A 22926-nucleotide genomic window follows, 5' to 3' on the forward strand; every position below is an offset into this window, starting at 1 on the left:
TAAATCACATACCCATGTTGACCTTTTCTTGATATACAATGTGAGATGTTGGGTCTATCCGTAGTCTCTACCATACCATTTTTTAGTTTTCTTGAGAGTTTTTGTCAAATAGTGAGTTCTTGTCCCAAAAGCTTGTATCTTTTGATTTATCAAACAGTATAGTAGGTATTTAATAATTTTTTAAAATTATACTTAAATTTTTTAAATGAGAAGGCATTATCTTTTTCCAACCTCCTCACTGAAAAATTAAAAAGAAAATTCTTGTAACAAATATGATAGTCAAGCAAAGCAAATTCCTACATCAGTCATAAATGCTTATTGAATTCTATGTTTTAGCTATCCTATCCTTAGCTTCTTGTCATCCACAATTTAATACAGTATCAATACCTTCATGCAAGTAACTGATAAATGATGAAATGATGGTGTTATTCTATAGGATACTGAGTACATTAGGTTATTATTATTTTTTTTTATCCTGGGACTCCATTCTAGGAGCATAGGGCCACAACCAGTAGGCAATGGGTCACACAGTCGCTCAGGGGCACCCAGCTGGGAAGTGTCTGAGCCCGGACTTGAACCTAGGACCTTTCGTCTCTAGGCCTGGCTCTCAATCCACTGAGCTAACCCAGCTGCCCCTACTTTAGGTTGCAGTTTCTTTAGCAGATGTAGTTTTTTTTTACAGGGTGGGGTTGCTAGCCCCACGCCCAACCCTCCTCCTTTTTCATCCAGGCTAGGGACCCTCCTTGGCCCAGGAGTGGTAAGGGTGGGTAATAGGGGTCAAGTGACTTGCCCAAGGTCACACAGCTGGAAGTGTCCGAGGTCGGACTTGAACCTAGGACCTCCACTCTCTAGGCCTGGCTCTCAATCCACTGAGCCACCCAGCTGCCCCACATTAGGTTATAGTATAGGTTACATCATTACATTTTGGTTGTGCTTAGTCAGCTCTTAACTTATCCTTCAGTATTATCATTTGATCTGTATGTCTCCATTGCATTTGAAAAAATATGAAAATTTTTGTTACATAGTTTTTGCTGAAATTCATTTTTTTTACCCTGGCAAACTCCTGATTTACTAATCCAGTAACCTTGTTAAATAGGAAATGAAACTGGTTTGCTATGTTAAATGAAACCATTGTGGATTTTTGATTTTTGAAACCATAGAGGATTTTTGATCCTTTTAAAAATTTTACAAAATATTTATTTATTAATTCACTTAAGAAATTTATCTAAAATTTGTTGTTAACTTTAAGTTAACTTACTGGCCTATATTTTGAAATATTCATTTTCCTTCTCTTTTTGAAAATTGGGGCATTTTCTCCCCCCTGCCCTGCCCCAACTGCTTTTGGGCATCTCTAGTCTCCTATGAATTTTTGAAACTTCTCACAGCCATTCCACAATCTAATGCTGTTGTTTGGGCCAGATGACCTGAATTCATTAAGGCAACTACGTATTATTTTATCATCTTTTTTTTTACCTTGGGCTTCAAATCTTAGAAGCACTTTTGTTTTATATTTTCCCATCAGCAGATTACTTGTTTCAATAAAGGGGGAAAAAAGAAGAAAAAAAAGGACGAATGTAATTCTGTCATTGTTATCTTCCCACTCATGCCAGGCAGGGTACCTGCCCTTTCATCTTCCTTTTGATTCCTGCATAGCTTAAACAGGTTTTTTTTATTGTTTCTAGCATTTCTCACAAGCCTTAGATAATTCTGGACTTTAGTGTTCCTGATACTGTTAGGTATATACATATATGGATGGGTATACACAGCTATATTTATATATACATACACATGCAAATGTATAGCATATATGTGATATATACAGACATACATATCACTATTAAGAAGTTAATTGTCATCAATAAATTTCAACATTTCAATATATGAAAGGGACAAAAAAGAGGGATATATAAGAAATCATGAACTTCGGTTACATGTGTTCTTTTAAAACCAGACTTTGTTGCAGTTACTAGCTGGCCACTGTCATAGGTTTAGATTTCTCATCAGAATCTATTATAACTACATTACTGGAATCTTGTTTTTAAGCCTCCCCCCTCCACCCCCACCTTTTTAGTTGACTTGCCTTTTAAATTTTTTAGAGATCATACTGTTAGTTATCTGTTAGTTCTTTAAAGTATATGGAATATGTAAGAGATTTCTAGATTATGTTAGAGGTGAGATTAGATGATTTCTAGAGTTCTGTTTAACTCTAAAGTTCTGTACTTTCTGTGATACTCTGGAACTAATAGGCTCAAACCTAGAGGAAATGAAATGAGAATAAGTATTTATATAACAACTACTATGTGCCAGACATTATATTCAGAGCTTTACAATACTATTTCATTTGATCTTATCAACAACACTGCCATGTAGGTGCTGTTATTATCCCCAGTTAAGAAAATTGAGAGGCAAACAGACTAAGTGACTCACCTACCCTCACCCAGGGTCACACAGCTAATAAGCATCCAGAACTAGATTTTAATTCACGTATTATTGACTGTAGACCTACATGCCTCTAGGAGGAAAAATGTTAATATCATGGGATAGTAGAAAGTACAGTGAAATTGTGGGACCTGGCTTTATCATTTAACCCCTTTGGGCATCAGTTTCCTAACCTGAAAATAACATGATTAGGCTAGATTGCCTTTAGTTTCAAAGCTAAATCCTTTGATAATCCTTTATATCTTGTTGTACTTTATAGTTTCCAGGATCCTTTCACACTATTATCTAATTTGAGCCAAAAGAATATTCATTAATATCACAATAATTCACACATTGCATGTTTTGGCTTATCACACATGTTACATCTATTTTCTTATTTAATCATTATATCTGCGTTAACCAGTAAAGGTAAGAATTATTATTCCTATTTATAGATGAGAAAACTGATGTTCAGAGAAATTAAATACCTTGCCATACAAATTTAATAATATTTATAGCATAATTAAAATTCTAGTTAATTGGTATTATAATAATCAGATTTTAGTGATAGGATAATTAGCAATAGAAATAATTTATATCAGCTTCTTTTGACTCCTATTTCAGTATTCCTACCATGGAGAGGAAATAACTCAAAAGCAATGACAGAAGCAAGTGTGAAAATGTAGATGGAACAAAGATTTGAAGTTCTTCATACCTTAATCTCTTCATGCAGCAGAAGTTAAAGTGATTTATTTCACATGATTTCATAGTAAATATATTTTCATATTTAGTTTTTATTAATTTTCCTAGAATAAAAATTTCTTCTATTTCATATGTCAAATTCTGTGATTTCATTGGTTTAGATAATGCCTACATCAATACTGAAATTTCTCCATTTAATGTGTTTAGTCATTAAATAGTGATTATTTAATGTTTCTGTGATCCAAAATACCAAAAAAATTTCATTGCCACATCTCAAGTTTCTCAATGATGAGCTTCTCCAAACCTAATCTGGTCTTTGGACAACAATGATATCCTTTAATCAAAGCCTTTGTAGCTTTGACAAAGCTTGTGCTCTGCTGGCATAATATTAGAGTGCTCTGGACATCCGTAAGATACTAAACAATAAGAGGAAGATTTTAGTAGAGGAAATGTTTCTTAGTCTAGTTTGGGGGCATTTTGTCATATTTTGCTATATCATTTGATTTAGATGACAGTGCTTCTGCTGCAAGTAGCATGGAAGTAACTGATCGAATTGCTTCTCTGGAGCAGCGTGTCCAAATGCAAGAAGATGATATCCAGCTGCTCAAGTCAGCTCTGGCTGATGTAGTCCGACGTTTGAATATTACTGAAGAGCAACAGGCCATGTTGAACAGGAAAGGACCTACCAAAGGTAAACGTTTAAGATACATGCATTTTAATATTAACATAATTGGTTTATATGGACTCTTGCTGTAATTTTAATAGACTATGTTTTCAAATTGGAAGATTATTACAATGTCAAGCAAAAGATGTATGTTAATTGTTTAAAAGTCCCTGCTGACCAGACCAACTACAGTATGATTTTAAGGTCTAAAGTCAATTCTAGTTATTAGTTATATCTTGATTAATGGCTACCAGCTCTGGGGATGATAATAATAATAAATAAGTTTTAAGTTTCACAAAACACCTTAAAGCAATCCTTTGAAGTTGTTTATACAAGAGTTATTAACTCCATTTCACTGATGGGGAAACTGAATTTTAGAAAGGTAACTTGCCCATAGTTGCATATCTTAGAGCCAGGACTCAAAACAAAATGACCCAACTTTGAATTCACTTCCTTTTTCATTATACCATAAATATTCGTTGGCTCTGGCATATCCATGGAACATTTATATACTCTTATTATATTTTAATTACTTGTCTTTAGCATGTCACTCAACAATTGTTGTCAAGTTATTTCATTTGTATTTTGTTTGCTTCCCTGTTTAACTTGTAAACTACACAATTATTTTCTAGAGTTTTCTTTTATCTTTGCACCCTTATCAAATGTTCCTTTCTTCCTAAAACATATATAGTACTCAATAGGGTATTCTGCACACAAGTTTTTTAAACAATTTTAATGACTATTTTCTATCCTTAAATATAATACACAACAAAAACCATTTTGTGTTTAAATAATTTCAAACTTTTGCTAAAAGATGTGAAAGTAAAGGTTTGATAAACTGTCTGTCCTGTCATTACCATAAGATCCTTTTTCCTTTTATGCATTGCAACCATTTTTCCAGAAACACTGTTCAATATAGTGTCTGCAGGAGTTAAAAAAGTAAATATTAGTTCATAGATCATTTATAGCTAATAATGTATAAATTCAGGCAAAATTATATAGAATATAAATCTAAAATTATTTCACAGAAAAATATACATATGATTATATATAAGTATGTATTTTTAGATTGAGATTGAAGTTTTATTAAAATGATTGGACCTATTCTTACATATTTGCAGAAGTTAGCAATAAATTCATTCTTCCTTTCAAGGTAATTATTGCTAGGTGCACAAGGGAGATTTCTAAAATGTGAATAATCCTTAAGTGTTAAATTGTCTTTCCAAATTATAAAGTAATATACAACCTGGGCTATTTTAAATTTTCTTATTACTACTCAACACTTCAGGAACAAACATATAGTAATCATTGCTGTTTTGTATACCACTTTATGTGCACTTGCCTTAAAATGCTTGTGTATCTTTAGACAACAACTTTTCTTTTAAATTAATCTAAAAATTAACATAAAATGTTAATTTAAGGAGAGTTGCTTGAGGAAATTTTGAAGATATTTCTTTGGATTATGAAACAGTTCTCGTTTTTAAAAAATGCATCTGCAAAATTATTTTTAAAAATTTAACATTAATGGACCCAAAGCTCTTTAGGGCCCAATTTAGCTTTGTATAAATGGTCATAAATTAGGCAAAATGTAAAAAGTTTATTCTAGAAAATAGCTTATTGATAATATTGTAAAAAATCTAGTGAGTGGTGATCATGGCTTAGTGTTTTCCAAAAGTAGAATGAGCTGTATGTGTAATGAGCTCCACTTCATTGAAGGCATTTAAGCAGAGACTAGACATTGTTAGGAATGTTGTAGAGGCAATTCATGTTTCAGATGAATTCTGGGGATCCTCCTAACTCTAAGATCCTATCATTTCCTGAATGGAATATGAATGCTTTTACTGAACTACTGAAGTTAGTACAATTCAGGAAGAAAGAGAAGATTCTTACTCAACAGAAATTTTTTCTTACTTTTATTTTCCTGATTAAATACAGATGCATTCATGTGAAAAAAACTTTGCTTTTCTAAGGAGTTGACAACTACAGTTTTGCTGCCTGATTTATCAAGTGAAAGAGAAACTCCTTGCCCTCCTACTCAAGGGGAAACTTAGACTCTTTATTATCACATTATTATTATTTGATGATATTTAAGGCTATGCTGCTATTATAATTTGAAGTAGATTACATGTAGACTATTTTAATTTTTCAGGTTCTAAATGAAATACATAGTAGCTAAAGGAACCTAAAATGGAGAGTACATGATATAGTGGTAAGAGCACTTGGCTTGAGTCAGATGACCTGGTTCCAGTTCTTCTCCATACTATCTGCATAACTGTGGGCAAGTCATATAACCTCTCTTAAACCCCAGTTTCCTTATCTGTAGAATGTGACTGCTAAGGATCTTGCCATCTCTAAATTTATTTTCCTGTGATCTTTTAAGTTTCCCTCTAGTTTTAAGTCCTATAAGCCTGTTACTCAATCTTTTTAGAGTTAAATGGATTATTTGTATGTATATATTATTAACTTTATAAATAATATGGTTTTTAGTATTTCAAATGTAGGCCTTATAACTCAAACATAAGAGGAAATGTTACATAATTCCTCATCTCAGTGTATCTATTTTTTTTAACTTATTATTTAAGAAATATTTTAGATTGTTCTTGCTTTATAAAACTTTATTAAAATTGAGTATGGCTTCTTTACTTTTTACTTATACTTCCATTTACAAATTTCCTATTACTGGTAATATTAATAGCCCTATTAATTCAAATAGATCAGAATCTGACTAAAAAAGCATCCACTGGAGAGGGTGATAAACATGTCAGTCCTGCTATTTCAGGTAAGACATTAAAACAACACAGTTTGGAAAACAAACTAACAGCCACTGACAATTGCATACTCTGATTGGTCTTGTAGCTATTACATTAACATGTAACATTGTGAAGTTTCTCACTACGTGGGATGATATTTTAAAATCACTTTTAAAAACAATTATTAAAGTCATTCCAGATAATAAATAATAATAACAACAACAAAAAGATACTTTGGCCAGTTCAGCTACAACTACAATTCAACAAATTCACTTCAGCAAATGATTTAATTTTTGCTATGTGCAAAATAATGAAATCAGTTCATATTCTCAAAGGTTTATATTCTGTTATGTAAATATAAGGGACAATTTCCTAGTGATTACAAGTATTCAAAGGCGAAATGAATTGCTTTGATAAATAATGAGTTTTCCATTGTATGAAGCCTTCACATGTTTAAATTTTGTAAGGGGAGGAGAGGGTTCCTGCTTAGATACGGGTTTGACTAGATGACCTCTGAAGTCTCTTCCAGCTATGACTCAGTCACTTGAAATGGTAGTCCCTTTTATTCAAGAATAGATTTAGTTTTCTAACTAAACTGGAGTATAATATGATGCTTTTTGCTTCAGACTTTTATAGATATTGAACTCACAAGGCAATACCAGAATTTATTAGATAGGTACAGTCTGTGAGTCAGAGATTAGGATTGTCTCACTCTCTTTTTAGATGACATTGAATGTTTTATTTTTTGAGGAGGGAAGGTAAAGATTAGGGAATGGAATGACTCATAATCCTGGTTAACTAAATTAAAGGTTTTATGACAAAATACAGTGAGAGTCTTACTTTGCTTTCTTTTTCTTTCTTTTTCTCCTCTCCTCTCTTCTTTTCTTTTCCTTCCCCTCCCAGCCCTTTCCACATACCTTGAATGCTGTGAAATAAGTAACTTTTCCTTTTTCTTTGGTTGTCTTTATTGGAAATACTAGGGCTTTATAATTTTTCTTAATCTTTAGTTGCCCTCCTCCTTTAGGTAATAAGAGCTCTCCAAGGGCCGGTTAAGTATTAGACCTGTGATTTCATTGATCTAAGGAACTTCTCAAATAAGGACTCCTCCTCTATCAATACACATCATCAATTTCTCTGCAACTTATTGCATTAATAAGTTGCCTGGAGCATTAAGATATTAAATGATTTGCTCAGAGTCACATAGCCAGTATGTTTCAAAGGCAGGTTTTAAACTCAAATTTTTCTGGTTTCAGAATGGCTTATACTATATCATTCTGGTTACACAAGAGAGCTATATTAAAATATAAAAATATCAATAATCGTTTTAGTAGACTTAGTCAATAGATATTAAAAAATAAACTTAGAATTCTATATAGCTATATACAATTTTAAATGTCAAATTTCAGAACTCGAGAGGAAAATTAATAACATGTTTAGGTTGTTGACATTAAAATTAGTTTTATACATAAATTAGAAGTGATATTTAAAATTGTATCTTAAATTACCATTTCTTGACCAGGTCCTCATCCATTTCAGTTTCATAAAATCATTTTACCTTTGAGAGTGTCAATGTATGATGAATAGTTTTTAAATTATAGAAAAGATATGAATATTTGTGTTCAAGGGGCTAGAGCTAGGTCCTTTATAGTTAATTTTATTTTATCAATGGTGTCACATGAGAGCATTATGGCTTGGCCTACTTTTGGATCCTCACCTCTACCTAGAGTTAACCTTTAAACAGAAAACATTTCAGTATTACATTTCTGAGTCAGATAGCTGAAACCCAGAAAGATTTACTAAAATGGTCAGTTGTTCTGGTCCACTATAAATATTCCACACTTCCCAAAATGCTTAATATTTTTTTCTGGATGAGGTTGATCATAATGTATAAACCTATCACAAAAAAAAGAATTTTGACATTAAGTTTGAGAAATACTTACCTTATTATTATATGAAGAATTGTGATTTCATTGGTGTGGGTACTTCCCTAACCAATATGTATCACAACTTCTCAGTGACTTGAATGAATTCAGGAAATCAATGCTCAAGCTACCACTGTTATCTTAGCTGTAGAAAATCCATATTCAGGAATGGTAGCCCAGCCTGTGTTCAGAAAAGGAAAGGGAAAAGCAGAAATTAGTTCATAATTGAACAGAATGCTTCTTTTGGATTTACCAACCAACTTTCATGAAGAGAACAACTTGAAACGCAGGCAGAGAACATCTGGGGCACTGGAGTGAAAGAAGAACACAGCCAGCAGGAGGCAAGGAGTAAGCCAGTAGCAAGCCCACACCACCCCATATCTACTGGTCCAGGTTCTGAACCCGGGCCCAAGCTAGCATCCAGAACCTGAGACCATGGCTTAGGCCAACAGCAGTCCAACCCTGCACACACCTCTTAAAGTTCTAAGCAAAAGGTGGTGAGGTCTGGAATTCCAGCTCAAGGCAGTCTGTGCTTCATAGCCTGATCTGTATGGGCCCAGAGCAAGCCTAGGAGTCCCAGCCCAGCCTTGTGGTGAGGACATAAACCCAAGTTTGGGGCAGTCCCCAGAGTACTGACTTAAGGGAGCCTGGTTAAACCTTGGCAGAACCCCAAGGCAGGGCAGTCTTTTATGTGCCTGACCTGATCAAGTCCAGAATGAAACCAAAAGCCTACACTCAAGCCTGAGGCAGTCTTAGGATATAATTATATCTGGTGGGAGGTTGCTCTCCAAGCTCCCAGCCTACAGGCCATCATATCATCTTGGAAGAACTGAAACTTGCAGAAACCCAGAAATAAGGCTAAGGGTAGCACCAAGGAAGAACTGACATTTAAGAGGGTGCCCTAACCTCTTGGTGAATAGAATCTACTTTTGAAAAGGCTGGGGAAATGAGCAAACATTAAAAAAAAATCTAGCCATAGAGAATTTTTATGGAGACGAAGAGCAAAGCACAGACACAGAAGGGGACAATGAAAACCAAGCAAACAAAAGAAATATATGAATTGGACTCAGATTCTGGAAGAACTCAAAAAGGATTCAAAAATTGTTGAGAGGCAGAGGGAAAAGGGGAAGGGCTGATAAAGAAGACTAGGAGTTGGTTTTTTAAAAAAACAATAAAATAGACAAAAGTGTTGGTTAATTTGATTAAAAAAAGGAAAAAAGAAAATCAAATAATAAGTATCAATAATGAAAAGGGTGACCTCACCCCAAAGAAGAGGAAATTAAAAATCTTTAGGAGCTGTTTTGCCCAATTATATGCTAATAAATCTAACAATCTAAGTGAAATGGATGAATATTTCAAAAATGAAAATTGCCCAGATTAGCAAAAGAAGAAACAGAATACTTAAATAATCCCATATAAGAAAAATAAATTGAACAAGCCATCAATGAACTCCCTAAGAAAAAATCACTAGGGCCAGATGGATTCACAAGTGAATTCTATCAAACATTTAAAGAACAGTTAATCCCAATACTACATAAACTATTTGGGAAAATAGGCATAGAAAGAATCCTACCAAATTATTTTTATGAAATGAATTTGGTAGTTACCTAAGGCAGAAAGAACAATAGCAGAGAAAGAAAATTATAGGTCAATTTCGTTAATTAATATAGATGCAAAATTTTTAAATAAGATACTAGCAAGGAGAATACAGCAATATAACATAAGGACCATTCTCTATGAGCAGGTGGGATTTACACCAGGAATGAAGGGTTGGTTTAATATTAGGAAAATTATCAGCATAATTGACCATATCAATAAACAAACTACAGAAATCACATGATTAGCCCAATAGATGCAGAAAAAGCCTTTGACAAAAACACCTATTCCTCTTAAAAACACTAGAAAGGTGGGCAATTGGGTGGCTCAGTGGATTGAGGGCCAAACCTAGAGACAGGAGGTCCTAGGTTCAGATCTGACATCAGGTACTTCCTACCTGTGTGACTCTGGGCAAGTCACTTAATCCTCATTGCCTAGCCCTTACTGCTCTTCTGCCTTGGAACCAATATACAGTATTGATTCTAAGATGGAAGGTAAAGATTTTAAAAAAATAAATGAAAAAGTAAATAACTAAACTAGAAAGCATAGGAATAAATGGGCTGATCTTAAAATGATAAGTAGTATATACCTAAAATCTTCAGCAAATGTCATCTGCAATGGGGATAAGTTAGAAGCCTTCCCAGTAAGATCAGGGGTGAAGCATAGATGCCCATTTTCACCACTATTTTTTAATATTGTATTAGAAATGCTAGCTTTAGCAATAAGGAAAGAAAAAAATTGAAGGAATTAAAGTAATCAAACTATCAACTCTTTGAAGATTATATGATGGTATATTTAGAGAATCCTAGAGAATCAACTAAAAAGTAGTTGAAATAATTAAGTGTGATATCATAACTAAATTTGGGGAGCATAGAATAGCTTACCTGATAGATCTTTGTAGAAAAGAAAAATTTATGACCAAACTAAAGAAAAATAGTATTATAAGATGTAAAATAAATAATTTTTATTATATTAAATTAAAAAAACCTTTTGTACAAACTAGACTAACCAAGATTAGAAGGGAGACAACAAACTGGGGAAATTTTTTTATAACATAAAAGTCTGATAAAAGTCTAATTTGTCAAATTTATAAGAATACAAGCTATTCCCCAACTGACAAATGGTCAAAGGATATGAACAAGCAATTTTCAGATGAAGAAATCAAAGCCATCAATAATCATTTGAAAAAATGTTCTAAATTATTCTTGGTTAGAGAAATACAAATTAAAACAATACTGAAGTACCTCTTCATACCTACCAGATTGGCTAATATGATAGTAAAGAAAAAGTGGTAAATGTTGGAGGGCATGTGGCAAAATTGGGACACTAATGCAGTGTTGGTGGAGTTACAAACTGATCCAACTATTCTGGAAGGCAATTTGGAACTTTACTCAACATACATACCTTTTGATCCAGTAATGCCACTACTAGGTCTATATCCCAAAGAGATAATAAAAAAAGAGGAAAGGACCTACTTGCACAAAAATATTTGTAGCTGCTCTTTTTGTGGTGGTAAAGAATTGGAAATTGAGGGGATGTCCATCATTTGGGGAATGGCTGAACAAATTGTGGTACATGTTGGTAATGGAATACTATTGAGCTATAACAAGTGATAACCAAGACGATTTCAGGAAAAGCTAGAAAGATCTGTGGGTACTGATGCAGAGCGAAATAAGCAGAACTGAGAGAACAATGTACACAATAATAGCAGTATTGTATGATGCTTACCTGTGAAAACTTGGCTACTTCAGCAATGCAGTGATCTGGGACAATCCTGAAAGAGTTATGACAGGGAATAAAGTCCACCTCCAGAGAAAGAACTATTGTAGTCGTCTTTCGCATCAATGTATCTTTCATTTTATTTTGGGGTTTTGATTATGCATGACTTTGCTCTTAAAACAATCACCATTATGGAAGTGTGTATTGCATGACAATAAAAAATGAAAAAAATAAAATAAAAATAAAGAATCAGTTATGTGAGATACTGTGCTAAAAGCTAGGACAAATTAAGTATGAAATGGAATAAATATTTATCCTGAAGCATGGAACATTGTCAAAAGTTAATAAATGGTGCCAATGAAAATTGAAAAAAAAAAAAAGAGAGAGAGAGTTAAATGACTTACCTAGGATCACATAGCCAGTTTGTGTCAGAAGTGGGATATGAAACCAGCTCTTCCTGGCTTCAAGTTCAGCTCTCTATCTACTATGCCATTCTGCCTCTCATTGGCCTCCTGGCTGTTCCACAAATAAGAGACTCCCATCTCTCTATACAGGACATTTTCTTTGGCTATCTCACATACCTGGAATGTTCTTTTTCATTCCTTTGAATACTGATTTTCCTGGCTTCCTTTAAATACCAACTAAAATTACCATTGTCTCATGAAGACCTCCTCAGTCCGTCTTAATTCTAGACTCCCCCCCTGCTAATCATCTCCTATTTATCTTATAGCTTTCTTCATATATTATTTGTTTGAATTCTGTTTCCTCTAATGGACTGTAAGCTTCTTGTTTCTTTTTGTATTCCCAACACTTAGCACAGTGCCTGACACTTAGTAAGCACTTAAAAAATGTTCATTGATTGTTTGATTAAGTGAAGAGGCTAAATGACCACTTGTAGAAAATGTAGTAATATATATTCATTGATTAAGGTTTAGTTTGTTTTGTTTTGTTTTGTTTTTTATTAAACTCTTACCTTCCGTCTTGGAGTCAATACTGTGAATTGGCTCCAAGGCAGAAGAGTGGTAAGGGTAGGCAATGGGAGTCAAGTGACTTGCCCAGAGTCACACAGCTGGGAAGTGTCTGAGGCCAGATTTGAACCTAGGAACTCCCATCTCTAGGCCTGGCTCTCAATCCACTGAGCTACCCAGTTGCCCCCTAAGGTTTAGTTTAGATGGTTTCTAGCATTAAAAATCATAGGTTAGGTATAGGAGAATCTATCATCTGCTTTGAGACTCAATGATTTATGCTCTCTAATGACCTTTATACAAATTAAATGAATAAAAATTACTTATCAGGCACTAACTATGTGCCAAGCACTCTCCTAAGCTCTGGATTTTTAAATACAAAACCAAAGAATTCTTCCCTTGCTATCAAGGACCTTACATTTTAATGGGAGAAATAACACATGTAGAAGAGTGATATCAAAGAAAGAATACTTTGGTTCAAAAAGTTTCAGATAGAGAAAGGGAGGGAGGTCACAGAATAGATTGATGCAACCTTTCATTTGATCATATTTCATTATTTCAGACCTGTAGGGCAGGTGGGGAATTCCTCTTTAGATATAGTAGGGAAAGGAAAAGGTAGAGGATTGTGTGAAGAAAAGAGTGCTCTCATAGTGTTAAGGAAGAATCTGTGGAGAAGAATAGAGAGGAGGGAATGAAGGAAAGTATAGCTGAAAGCTTTCTTGATACAGGGTTCTAAGAGAGGCACTCATCAATCAGGAGTGTAGAATCTCAGGGCCAAAGTTCCTCTAGGGCAGTGTTGGCAAACATTTCTGAAATCATGTGTCCAGAGTTCAAGTTCAACTTAAAGCTGCCTGTGAGCCCCCTGTATTACACTAGATGACAGAGGGAGGAGGTGCTTGAATTGGGCAGCTGGACAGAAGGTTGGGACATGCAAAAAATTTCCTCTGGTCCTATGGAGAGGAGGAATAGAGCAGCCCTCCCTGTGCCACCCCGGCACCTGTGCCATGGCTTCACCAATACAGCTTTAGGGTATATTACCTGGTATGGATGGAGAGACATTTGGTGAGAAGGCTACAGAGGAAGTAACCAGATAGAAGGCAAGAGCCCCACTTTTTAAAATATATAGTACTTCCATTTGACTGAATCCAGATATTAGAATTCTCCTCAATCCCTTTGGGTTATGAAACCCTTGATCCTCAGGGAAAAAACAGCATTTAAAAACTTCAGTATTGAAAAAAATCAGCTATAGCATTGTACTCCCTTCACCAAAGTAGGTCAAATTTCCTCTGAGTTTTAATATATAACCTTGTTCAACTGTTGGGGCTAAAAAAAATTATCATCTGATGGCCCTGTGCTCTGGTGATGAGCCTTTCTGGATTTATCTAGATTGGTCATTGGTTATTAGACGTAGGCATTCAACCTAGCCCACACTAAAAACCTTTCTATCTTAGCGGGATCTAATAAAACCTATGCTATGCTGATATTTCTTTTTAAAAATTGTTTACTCCATGGCATCATGAGGTACTGGAGTAGGATAACAATAAAGAGTCTTTTTAATCAAAAAACTAAAATAACCTATGAAATCTTAGAAACTAGTGTTTCTTTCATTTTACTTTTTCAGATGAATAGGAATTGCTTTGTGCTTTTCAAAATGCTCTTATCTCTTAAATTTTTTAATGGTTATTCATGAATAAATCTTTTTATTCAAGTAAGTATGGTACTTGTTTACATTTGATGCCATATATTTTTGCTTCCTCTGTATTCAAGACTCTCTTAGGAAAATCTCAGCTTTTGGGGGTGAGATTTTAAGACTTATATGATTTAATTCTTAATTATTTTGATGATATGGATTGATAAGTTGAAAATGAAGGTAATTATTAAAATAAAAATGATAATATTTTATATTTAATAATAGTAGTGGTACATTTAGAAGGCAATTAAAGTTTACCAAATGCTTTCCTCACAATAACTATATGAATGAGGTAGGTAGTACAGTTACTATGTATTATTTACTATTTTGCAAATGAGGAAACTGATGCTCAGATTTTGTATAGTCACATGACTAATGAGTTTTAGAGCAGGGACTTGAACCAATGTTTTCTAACTCCTTGTACAGTTTTTTTTTTTCCTACTGGATTCTGAGAGAGCAATAATTAGGTCCTGCCCCAGTGGGAGTCTTTCCAACTTCATTGTTATTCTGAAAGTGTTTTCTAGTGAAAAGGCTCTCCTTCCAAGCAGGATGATAATGGTCTTCAGAAAGAAAAATAAAACAAGAATCAAACAGTTCGCTTCCTTCAGGTTCCTTCTCCCAGATATAATATAAGAATTTTGAAAGGGAGCCACTTTTTGACATTTGAACATTATAAGTTCCATCAGAAGCTGTTAACAAAAATCCAAACTGTGGCTGGTTTATTCATCTCTGGTTGTTTTGTACTCACTGTTTCTTACTAATTAATTATTTCATTCTTTCTGTTTGTAGCTCAGGCATTTAATGAGAACCTAACCAATAAAAATACATTTATTATGTATCTTATTCTGGAAACAACATGCTATTTCCTAATAAAGTGTCATTTTCCCTTTTTTAATGTCATGTCTTCTCTTTAAAATTTCAACAACCGTACATACTTTTGATGTTAATGGACAGCTTAACAAAAAAACTAAACCAAAGGCATGACAAATGTGTATTGTATACATGTTTTTATGCCTTTAAAAATCTTATTTTCATTTACTTCTTTATTTTTTTCAAGTGACTGTAATTAGGATATATTCACACTGTCCTTGTTTAAAACTGTTACTGGGTGCCTCTAGGATTTGGGATTTAGTTTTTTCTTTCTTTAGAAGCATGTTTTAAACTATTCAAATTTAGAATTTATACTAAATGCATATTGGATTGAGGGGAAAAAGGAGATGATTGATTAATAAATCTCTTAAGAGCTAATTAGAAGAATTTGTATATACTTTATGGAGTATTCTTAACTTTTCTGGCTTTAATTCATATGAAATATATAGGAAAAATTTTTAGGCATAGATTTTTGTTTTGGAAAAGGCAAGAACAGCATTTTTTGTATCTACAATTCATTATTCATTTTAATCCAGAGAGGAATATTTCTAGGAAAATTAGCTTCTGGAAATCTTCCAGAATAATAAGAATTATTATATATAATTGGATGGAAATGCAGCATAATTATTTTTAACAGTTCCATTTACAAAAAAAATTTGGTTTGTAGGTCTCTGTATATTTAACTAAAAATGAAGTCAAATGAGATCTTTTTAAGGTCTCATTTAGTTTGGGTATTATGTGGCTTTATGATTTTAATATTCTTTTTAGCTCTTATAGTAAATGCTCTGTGGTTCCAAGGCTCTTTACAGTCTTAAATACTACATTTATGATTCATTTTATCCCAGGACAAATATATGCATTTTCTGTCATGACCCCAAAAAATAGTTTGGGAAAGGCATACTGAATGAGATCATATGCATTTTCTTTAAGAGACTTCAGATTATTCATTTTTTTCATAGAGGAGCCCCAATTTAAAACTTAGAATAAATTATTTTTCTCCACATCATGTGCCCATCGAATGTATGACATTTTGTTAAGCCTTACTTTCTCTTCATTTACAACTGTTTTGATTACAATCTACTTGTTTCCTTGGGTGATTCAAAAAATCTCAATATTTGTCCATATTGATAGCTTCTTAGAGCTAGTTATAGGGGGTTATAATCAGTCAGCAAATATTTGCAGAGCATTTAATTCATGCTCAGTGTCATGCTAAGTGATAAGAAGAGCATCTCTTCATAGAGTGCCAAGAACAGAAGTTTATACCTATGGTTAGGAAATGGAACATATATTATGATCCAGCAAATGAAATTGAGAAGAAATCTTTAGATACATAGGAGGAAAACCAGATGAAGCAGGGGAAAGCGATATGTATCTGCCATGAAAGCAGAGAAAAGAGCTATATTATCCAAGAAAGGGGGTTGGGAAAAAGGGGTGGTCAGCAACATCCAAAAAAGGACCAAGGAGGATGAATGTGTCTCTGGTCTTTTCTGAATATGTCTATCATGTGTCTATCATGTGCCAAAAACAGTTGTGACCTGACCCTCTTACCTGTTAGAATTTGTTGGCTCTATACAGCATTTATCATATTATAGATAATAATGATTTATGAGTTTAAGCTAAAGCAACTCTGTCTATGTGGGCAAAACCCATTTCAAATAATTCATTTTAAATGGCAGGCATGTGACACTGAATTTATTCTGAATTATTTCTAATTCTTAGATCTGAGATTAATTCAACTCAATGTGTATTTTCTGACCTCCCCTATAACTTATATGGGAATACTTCTGATTTCATTTTCTGCTTATGTTATAGCAAGACCCCTCGTACAAACACTGCCTTTAAGAACTACTGTTAATAATGGAACTGTGTTACCAAAGAAACCAAGTGGCTCTCTACCTTCCCCCTCAGGGGCCAGGAAAGAAACCGTTTCACCAGCAACTAAAAGGTAGGCCAAGAGCAGAATCATATATCAATGCATTAAATGCTATTGGAAAGCTACTAAATCTATTACATTTTTAATTATGTTATTTTCTCATTTTTAAAAAACCACAACTTAAAACTAACAGTATAATAGTTAAAGGTTATAAAATACAGTGTTGTAAGTATTCAATGTTATGTGGCTTTTAGCAATATTTCCTGATCATCTAATTCTTTCTTTTTAGAAATGATTACTTAATCAATTATACATTGCCAATTTAAAACTATTCTTTTTTTACCTCAAATTCTCTTCTCAGAAAGAAGTATGCCTTACATAAATAATATTAAACTTTTCTAAATGAATATTTTATACACCATCTATATTTGGAATAAGCCATTCTTTTTTAAATTGTGCTAGCATTTGGTTTTTACCTATATTATTAGATGTTAGAAGAATTTAAAGTTGTTACAACTGCAGTACCAAATTCTATTATTGTTAATCCAGTCAAAATATAAGTTTTCTTAGTGGTCCTTTTATTATGTCATATTATCTCACTGTAATTTAGGTTTTTTGTGAACCCATTTTTCTAAATTTTTAGGATTTGGAAAATTGAGTGTACAATGAATTATCACTAATATATTCTATATTATGATTTTGCATAATCATAATAATATAAATAATAGCTTACATTTATAGAACACTTTAAGGTCATCTAACTATCACTAGGTAGGACATACGAAGAACACAATAATATCACATAAACATCATTGACATTATGTCATTTGATCCTCAGACTAGCAATTTAGGTAGGTAGTATTTATTTTATCTCATTTTTACATATTAAAATATGAGCTTCAGAGATGTAAAACCAGGTCTTCTGCATCAGAAATAATACCTCATTTATATAATGCTTTAAAATTTTTTTAAATTTCTTACAGAAAACATATGAGGGTAAAAATACAAATTCATAATCCCTGTTTTATAGATGAAGAAACTACATAGAGTTTATGATTTTATCAGCACCAAAAAGCTAGGATTTCTCAGGCCAGACCTTCTGAGTTTACCTCCATTGTTCTTTCCATGTCACAGAAAATCTTAAAAGTTGTCCCATTGAACTTTTGTTTCACTGAGTAGTACATGTTAAGAACATAAGAATGTTTGTAGAATTTATTGAAGTGAACTCTTGGTTGACATTGACTTTTAAAATTTTTTTGTCCTTGTATCCCCAGTGTCTAGCATAGAATCTTGGACTTACTAGGTGCTTAAATGATTGTTGAATTGAAAATATTTACCTGCTACATACAACATTCACATTTAGCTGTTTCTATTACTAAATGGTACCCTAATGACTTGAAGATGTTGTTTAAGTTCTTAACTTTATCAAAGGGAGTAACTTAAGATACTGGAAAATTACAATCTGGCTTAGTGATTGCATACCTTTACAAAACAAGATTCTATATAAGGAACTATTCTTGGTCAAAGAACTTTTAAGCATGCACACCTTGCATGAATACCACATTTTAAAGAAAGTCACTTGATCTTAAAGTCCTTCTTAGAGATATTGAATATTTCCCTGACCTTAATTAAAACATTTATCATTTCCTTAAATTAATTTATATTGAAAATCAATATGAAATGATCTCTCAGACCATTTCACCTCTCAGATCTCCCAGGAGCAACAGTTAGATATGGATAGACTTTCTCAGTTAGTTGTCTAAATGCTTTTTAAAATGAAAAATTTCAGAGTAGTATAACAAATGAAAGAATGAGTTTGCCTCTGTAAGAATGGGCAAAATAATTTAGAAACTCATGACTTTTGTATTTGGAGCATGTGATAAAGGAAAAAAATATTTTTTGAGAGTAGGCAGTCAAAATAAGGTAATTTCCAACTAAAACTCACAATTTAGGCATGGAGCATGTTTTAGTATTACAATCATTTGATGTCCTGATGCCATTACTGACTTAGGCAATAGTGGATGCTTCAGAGGTATATTAATCATATAATATTTCCTACCTCAAAGCATTTATTGTAAGGCTAGTGCTTTAAAAAGAGTAAAGAAGAACATAAATGTTAATTAGTATCAGTCAGTAAACATTTATTAAGCACCTATATGTGCCAGACTTGTGCTAAGCACTGCTAAAAGTGAGTTTATTCCAACAGAGGCAGTTTAGTGTGGTAGAAAAAGAAGTAGCCTTGGAGTAAAGAAGACTAGAATTCAAGTCCTGCTTCTGCTAACTTGGTTAACACTGACAGGACACTTAACTTTTCACTGTCAAAGACAGTATCTTAAAATTATAAATTAAAAATGAATTATTGATCCATGCCAGTAAAAAGATCTAGAATTGGAATTTCCCATAATGTTGAAATCAGAGCTCTTGTACTGTCCTATTTGCATTTTAAGTTTGTGTATGTTATTCCTTACTGAAAGATTATCTCTATGTTTATCATGCCTGATCCTATCAGTTATTACCCTTAGCTTCAGCCTCATATTATATCCTGCACCTCCCTATTACATCCTTCCTAATCCCATATTACATTCTGCAAGTCCCCTATAACAACACATACCCAGTTCCTAAATTGTGACTTTTAGTTGGAAATTACCTTGTTTTAGTTGCATACTTTCAAAAAGATTTCTTTACCAGAAATTCCAAATACTAGAGTCCTGTGTTTTTAAAGAATAATACCTACTTTTATGGTGGCAAAGAATTGTAGTGTTTTTATATTTATATTTTTATATGTTTATCTATATTTTAAAACATATATACACATGCACACACACATATAAAAATACTTCTGTGAGTATTCCCTTCATTGGTGCACTAAAGATTTTTGAGCAGAGAATTGACAAAAGAAGTCTTTAATGCCATAAAGTAATACTTTTTGTAAAGCATATTAATGGAGAGGAGCATGCTGGAGTTGTAACTAAGTGTGACTTTAGAGGATTTTCATAAACCTTTTCTAGTCTTCCTTTCATCTACCCCAATGTCTCTATAAGTGGGTTTTGTTGAAGACTCATATGCAATTACAATCTAAGAGTACAAGAGGAAAAGGCAGCAAGGTGAACAAACTATGTAATATAGTTGGTTATTTAAGGTCTCTTCTGTGACTTTCCAACATAGTGGGTTTCTGTAAGACCAATTCAATCTCTTCTTGGTCCCACTGTCCATCCTCTCTCCCCTTCATCAATTGGCCAATCTTGATTTGTCCTGAAGATACCACATTTCTTGGTCCTATTTCCAAGGTTGGCTTCTCCTTCCCTCAATCCCCTAGACACACAAGTCTTAGAGAACCAATGGTGTATTCCTCCACTTTGCCACTTTCAGACTCTTCCCTTTCAATCCTTCTCCTATAAATTCATCTCCTCCTAAAAGAACACAGGAGCACCCTCTCCTCATTACTAGCCTTCAGTTTGACTCTGACATGACACACATCCCCTCTTCTGTTTCCCTCCTTGTAATTTCATGCACCATCTCACTTTGAATGTAGTCCTTCAGAAAACAGTGATTCGCCCATAGGCAGGATGCTGCTAGACCCTGGCCTTAATCCCCCAGGCCTGCCTTTTCACTGTTACTTCCTCTTGATTTCTGCCTTCATTTCCTTCTCCTTGGGTCCATTTAGAAAGAAAATTTTTTACTTGTCTTTCTGCTGTCACTTTGTTGCCACTTTGATGGTCTTGGACATTACTTCTGAACCTAGCTAAGCCAAATACCTGGGCAATTCTGAAGACCCCAAACAAATTAGGAAGACCCAGACATGCCATTGGATTTGTCTACCCATGTTTTTCAGGGTCCATATAGTAAACAAGTAATTTCTCTACCACTATCAGCTAGGCATAGTTGATATTCCAGGTGAAAGAAATCACAGTCTGGTTCTGTGGGTACATGACCGAATTGTTGATGTATACTATGTAGGCCACATTATTGAGAAAAAAGCACTATGTTCAATAGGGCAACTTATTAGTCTTTATTAGAGGCCACCTGCATAGCAGCTTTTAGTCAGGACTCACCACCTGGTAGACAACGGCCTTTTGTCATTACATACTTACTGTAGAGGACAGGGTAGCAACTGCCAAAAGGTGGGAAGAACATTTGATCCAAGGAACTCTGGAATAAGCTCTGCCCCAGGAAATACTTCACTATTATCAGGGGAACTGGGTAAAAGACAAGATTGGGTTGCAGCAATTAAGAAATGCACAGTATGGGAGGTAAAGATAGGAAGGGGGGAATCTATGAACTTCTACTCTGTTCACCTTCCCAAAGCTACCACCACTGCTGCCACCACAAGGGGTGTCCTACCACCAGCATATTTTCTTTTAATGTCATTGGTTTTTTGCATCTGTTCTTCATTTCTGTGTATTTTAATTACCAATCAAATATTCTCTCTTTTGTTTTCTTTCATGAGTGAGTCTTACCATTGTAGATTCAAATCTTTCTCTTCTTCCCATTATTTTTTCTATGCAGACCATAAATTCTTTTCAGACAATTCTCATTTTTCTTTTAAACTACTCTGGAACAACAAGTCCTCTGACTCAAGTACTGAACCTTTTCCCTTATTCAAAGATGCCTTAACTTCTTTTTTAGATCTGGAGATTGAATTTCCTTCTGTTATTAATGTTTTCCATTGATTCGTCTGCTTATGATCAAGGTCTTTGAATTATCTTCTTCCTGAGATCTTTAATAATTTCACTCCTTTCCCCCCTTGTTTCCTTCCATTGCTGATTTTTCTCTTTCACCTCTGATGGTAGTTTCTCTTGGAACTATATGGAACTATATCTCCAAAACTTTCAATATCCTGTCAATACTGGACAATTCACAGTTCACTAGCCTAGGTCTCTACCATATGTGACTTTTTTTGTGGGGGGGGGGGGAGGGAGGAACAGAACTGGCTGCAGCTGGCTGCTATGCTCTTTCCCTCAGGCTTTGCAACATGCCATATAACAGCTCCCTCCCACCCTCTGCCATCTCACCTGAACTTGAAAAAGGGAGAGAGGTCTGGGATGTGGGGTTGAGTTTAATTTCAAATTCATATATCAGGTCTTTGAGTCAGCCAGTACAACCATGCTGCCAGTCACTTGATGAATATTGAGGGCAAGGTGATCATGAGTTGTTTTTGACCTTCTTTTGGATTCTAGGTATTCTAGACCATGTAGATAGCTGAAATTACTTTATCCTTGGTACACAGTTCCCATTTTGGAAAGGTTTGAGAAGTCATTAGGATCGTTTTGTCGAAGGACTAGGAATTTTCTCCACATTTTCTTCTGACCCAAAAATCTTGTATAGATCATTTACATAAAAATTTTCTAAAAATGAAAAAGTAGGCAAAGATTGTTACTTATTTTTTGACTTGCCTAATTTGGTTAACATAATAAGTGATTCCTTAATGCTTTCAAGATTGGGTCATCTCTTACACGAATTTTCTTGGTACATGTTTGATAATAGCAATCACTTTTTGTTGTACTAAGAACTATCATCTTTCCCCCCCCCCCCCCTTTTTACAGTGCATTATACTTTAAAAACGTAGACAAATTTATTTTCATTATTTTTGGTTCTCCTTGCTCTTTTCATTTATGAAAAAGTTCTTGGAATAATGTGACTCATTTGAGTCTCCTGCTAGGCTTTCTGTTTTCACTTTCATTGCTTTTTATTATTTTGTGAGAGGATACGTTGATAATGTTCTCTGTCCTCTTCTGCAAGTATTTTGAATAATTTTAC

The 22926-nt window shown here is 33.9% G+C and overlaps 1 protein-coding gene across 3 annotated transcripts in view; it reads left to right on the plus strand.

Annotated features, from left to right (window-relative positions):
• The window catches only part of EML1 (EMAP like 1), a 269917-nt gene that overhangs the window by 139054 nt on the left and 107937 nt on the right, over nucleotides 1-22926 (plus strand). Inside the window, exons 2-4 of one of the 3 annotated variants that reach the window (XM_044664593.1) lie at nucleotides 3629-3811; nucleotides 6498-6563; nucleotides 17109-17240. In XM_044664593.1, coding sequence (XP_044520528.1) covers nucleotides 3629-3811; nucleotides 6498-6563; nucleotides 17109-17240 — 381 coding nt within the window. Of the gene's footprint in view, nucleotides 1-3628; nucleotides 3812-6497; nucleotides 6564-17108; nucleotides 17242-22926 lie in introns of all 3 variants that reach the window. The other 2 variants (XM_044664596.1, XM_044664594.1) reach the window with 2 other exon arrangements.

The sequence above is a fragment of the Gracilinanus agilis genome, chromosome 2 (genome assembly GCF_016433145.1).
Source record: "Gracilinanus agilis isolate LMUSP501 chromosome 2, AgileGrace, whole genome shotgun sequence".
Taxonomy (NCBI): Eukaryota; Metazoa; Chordata; class Mammalia; order Didelphimorphia; family Didelphidae; genus Gracilinanus; species Gracilinanus agilis.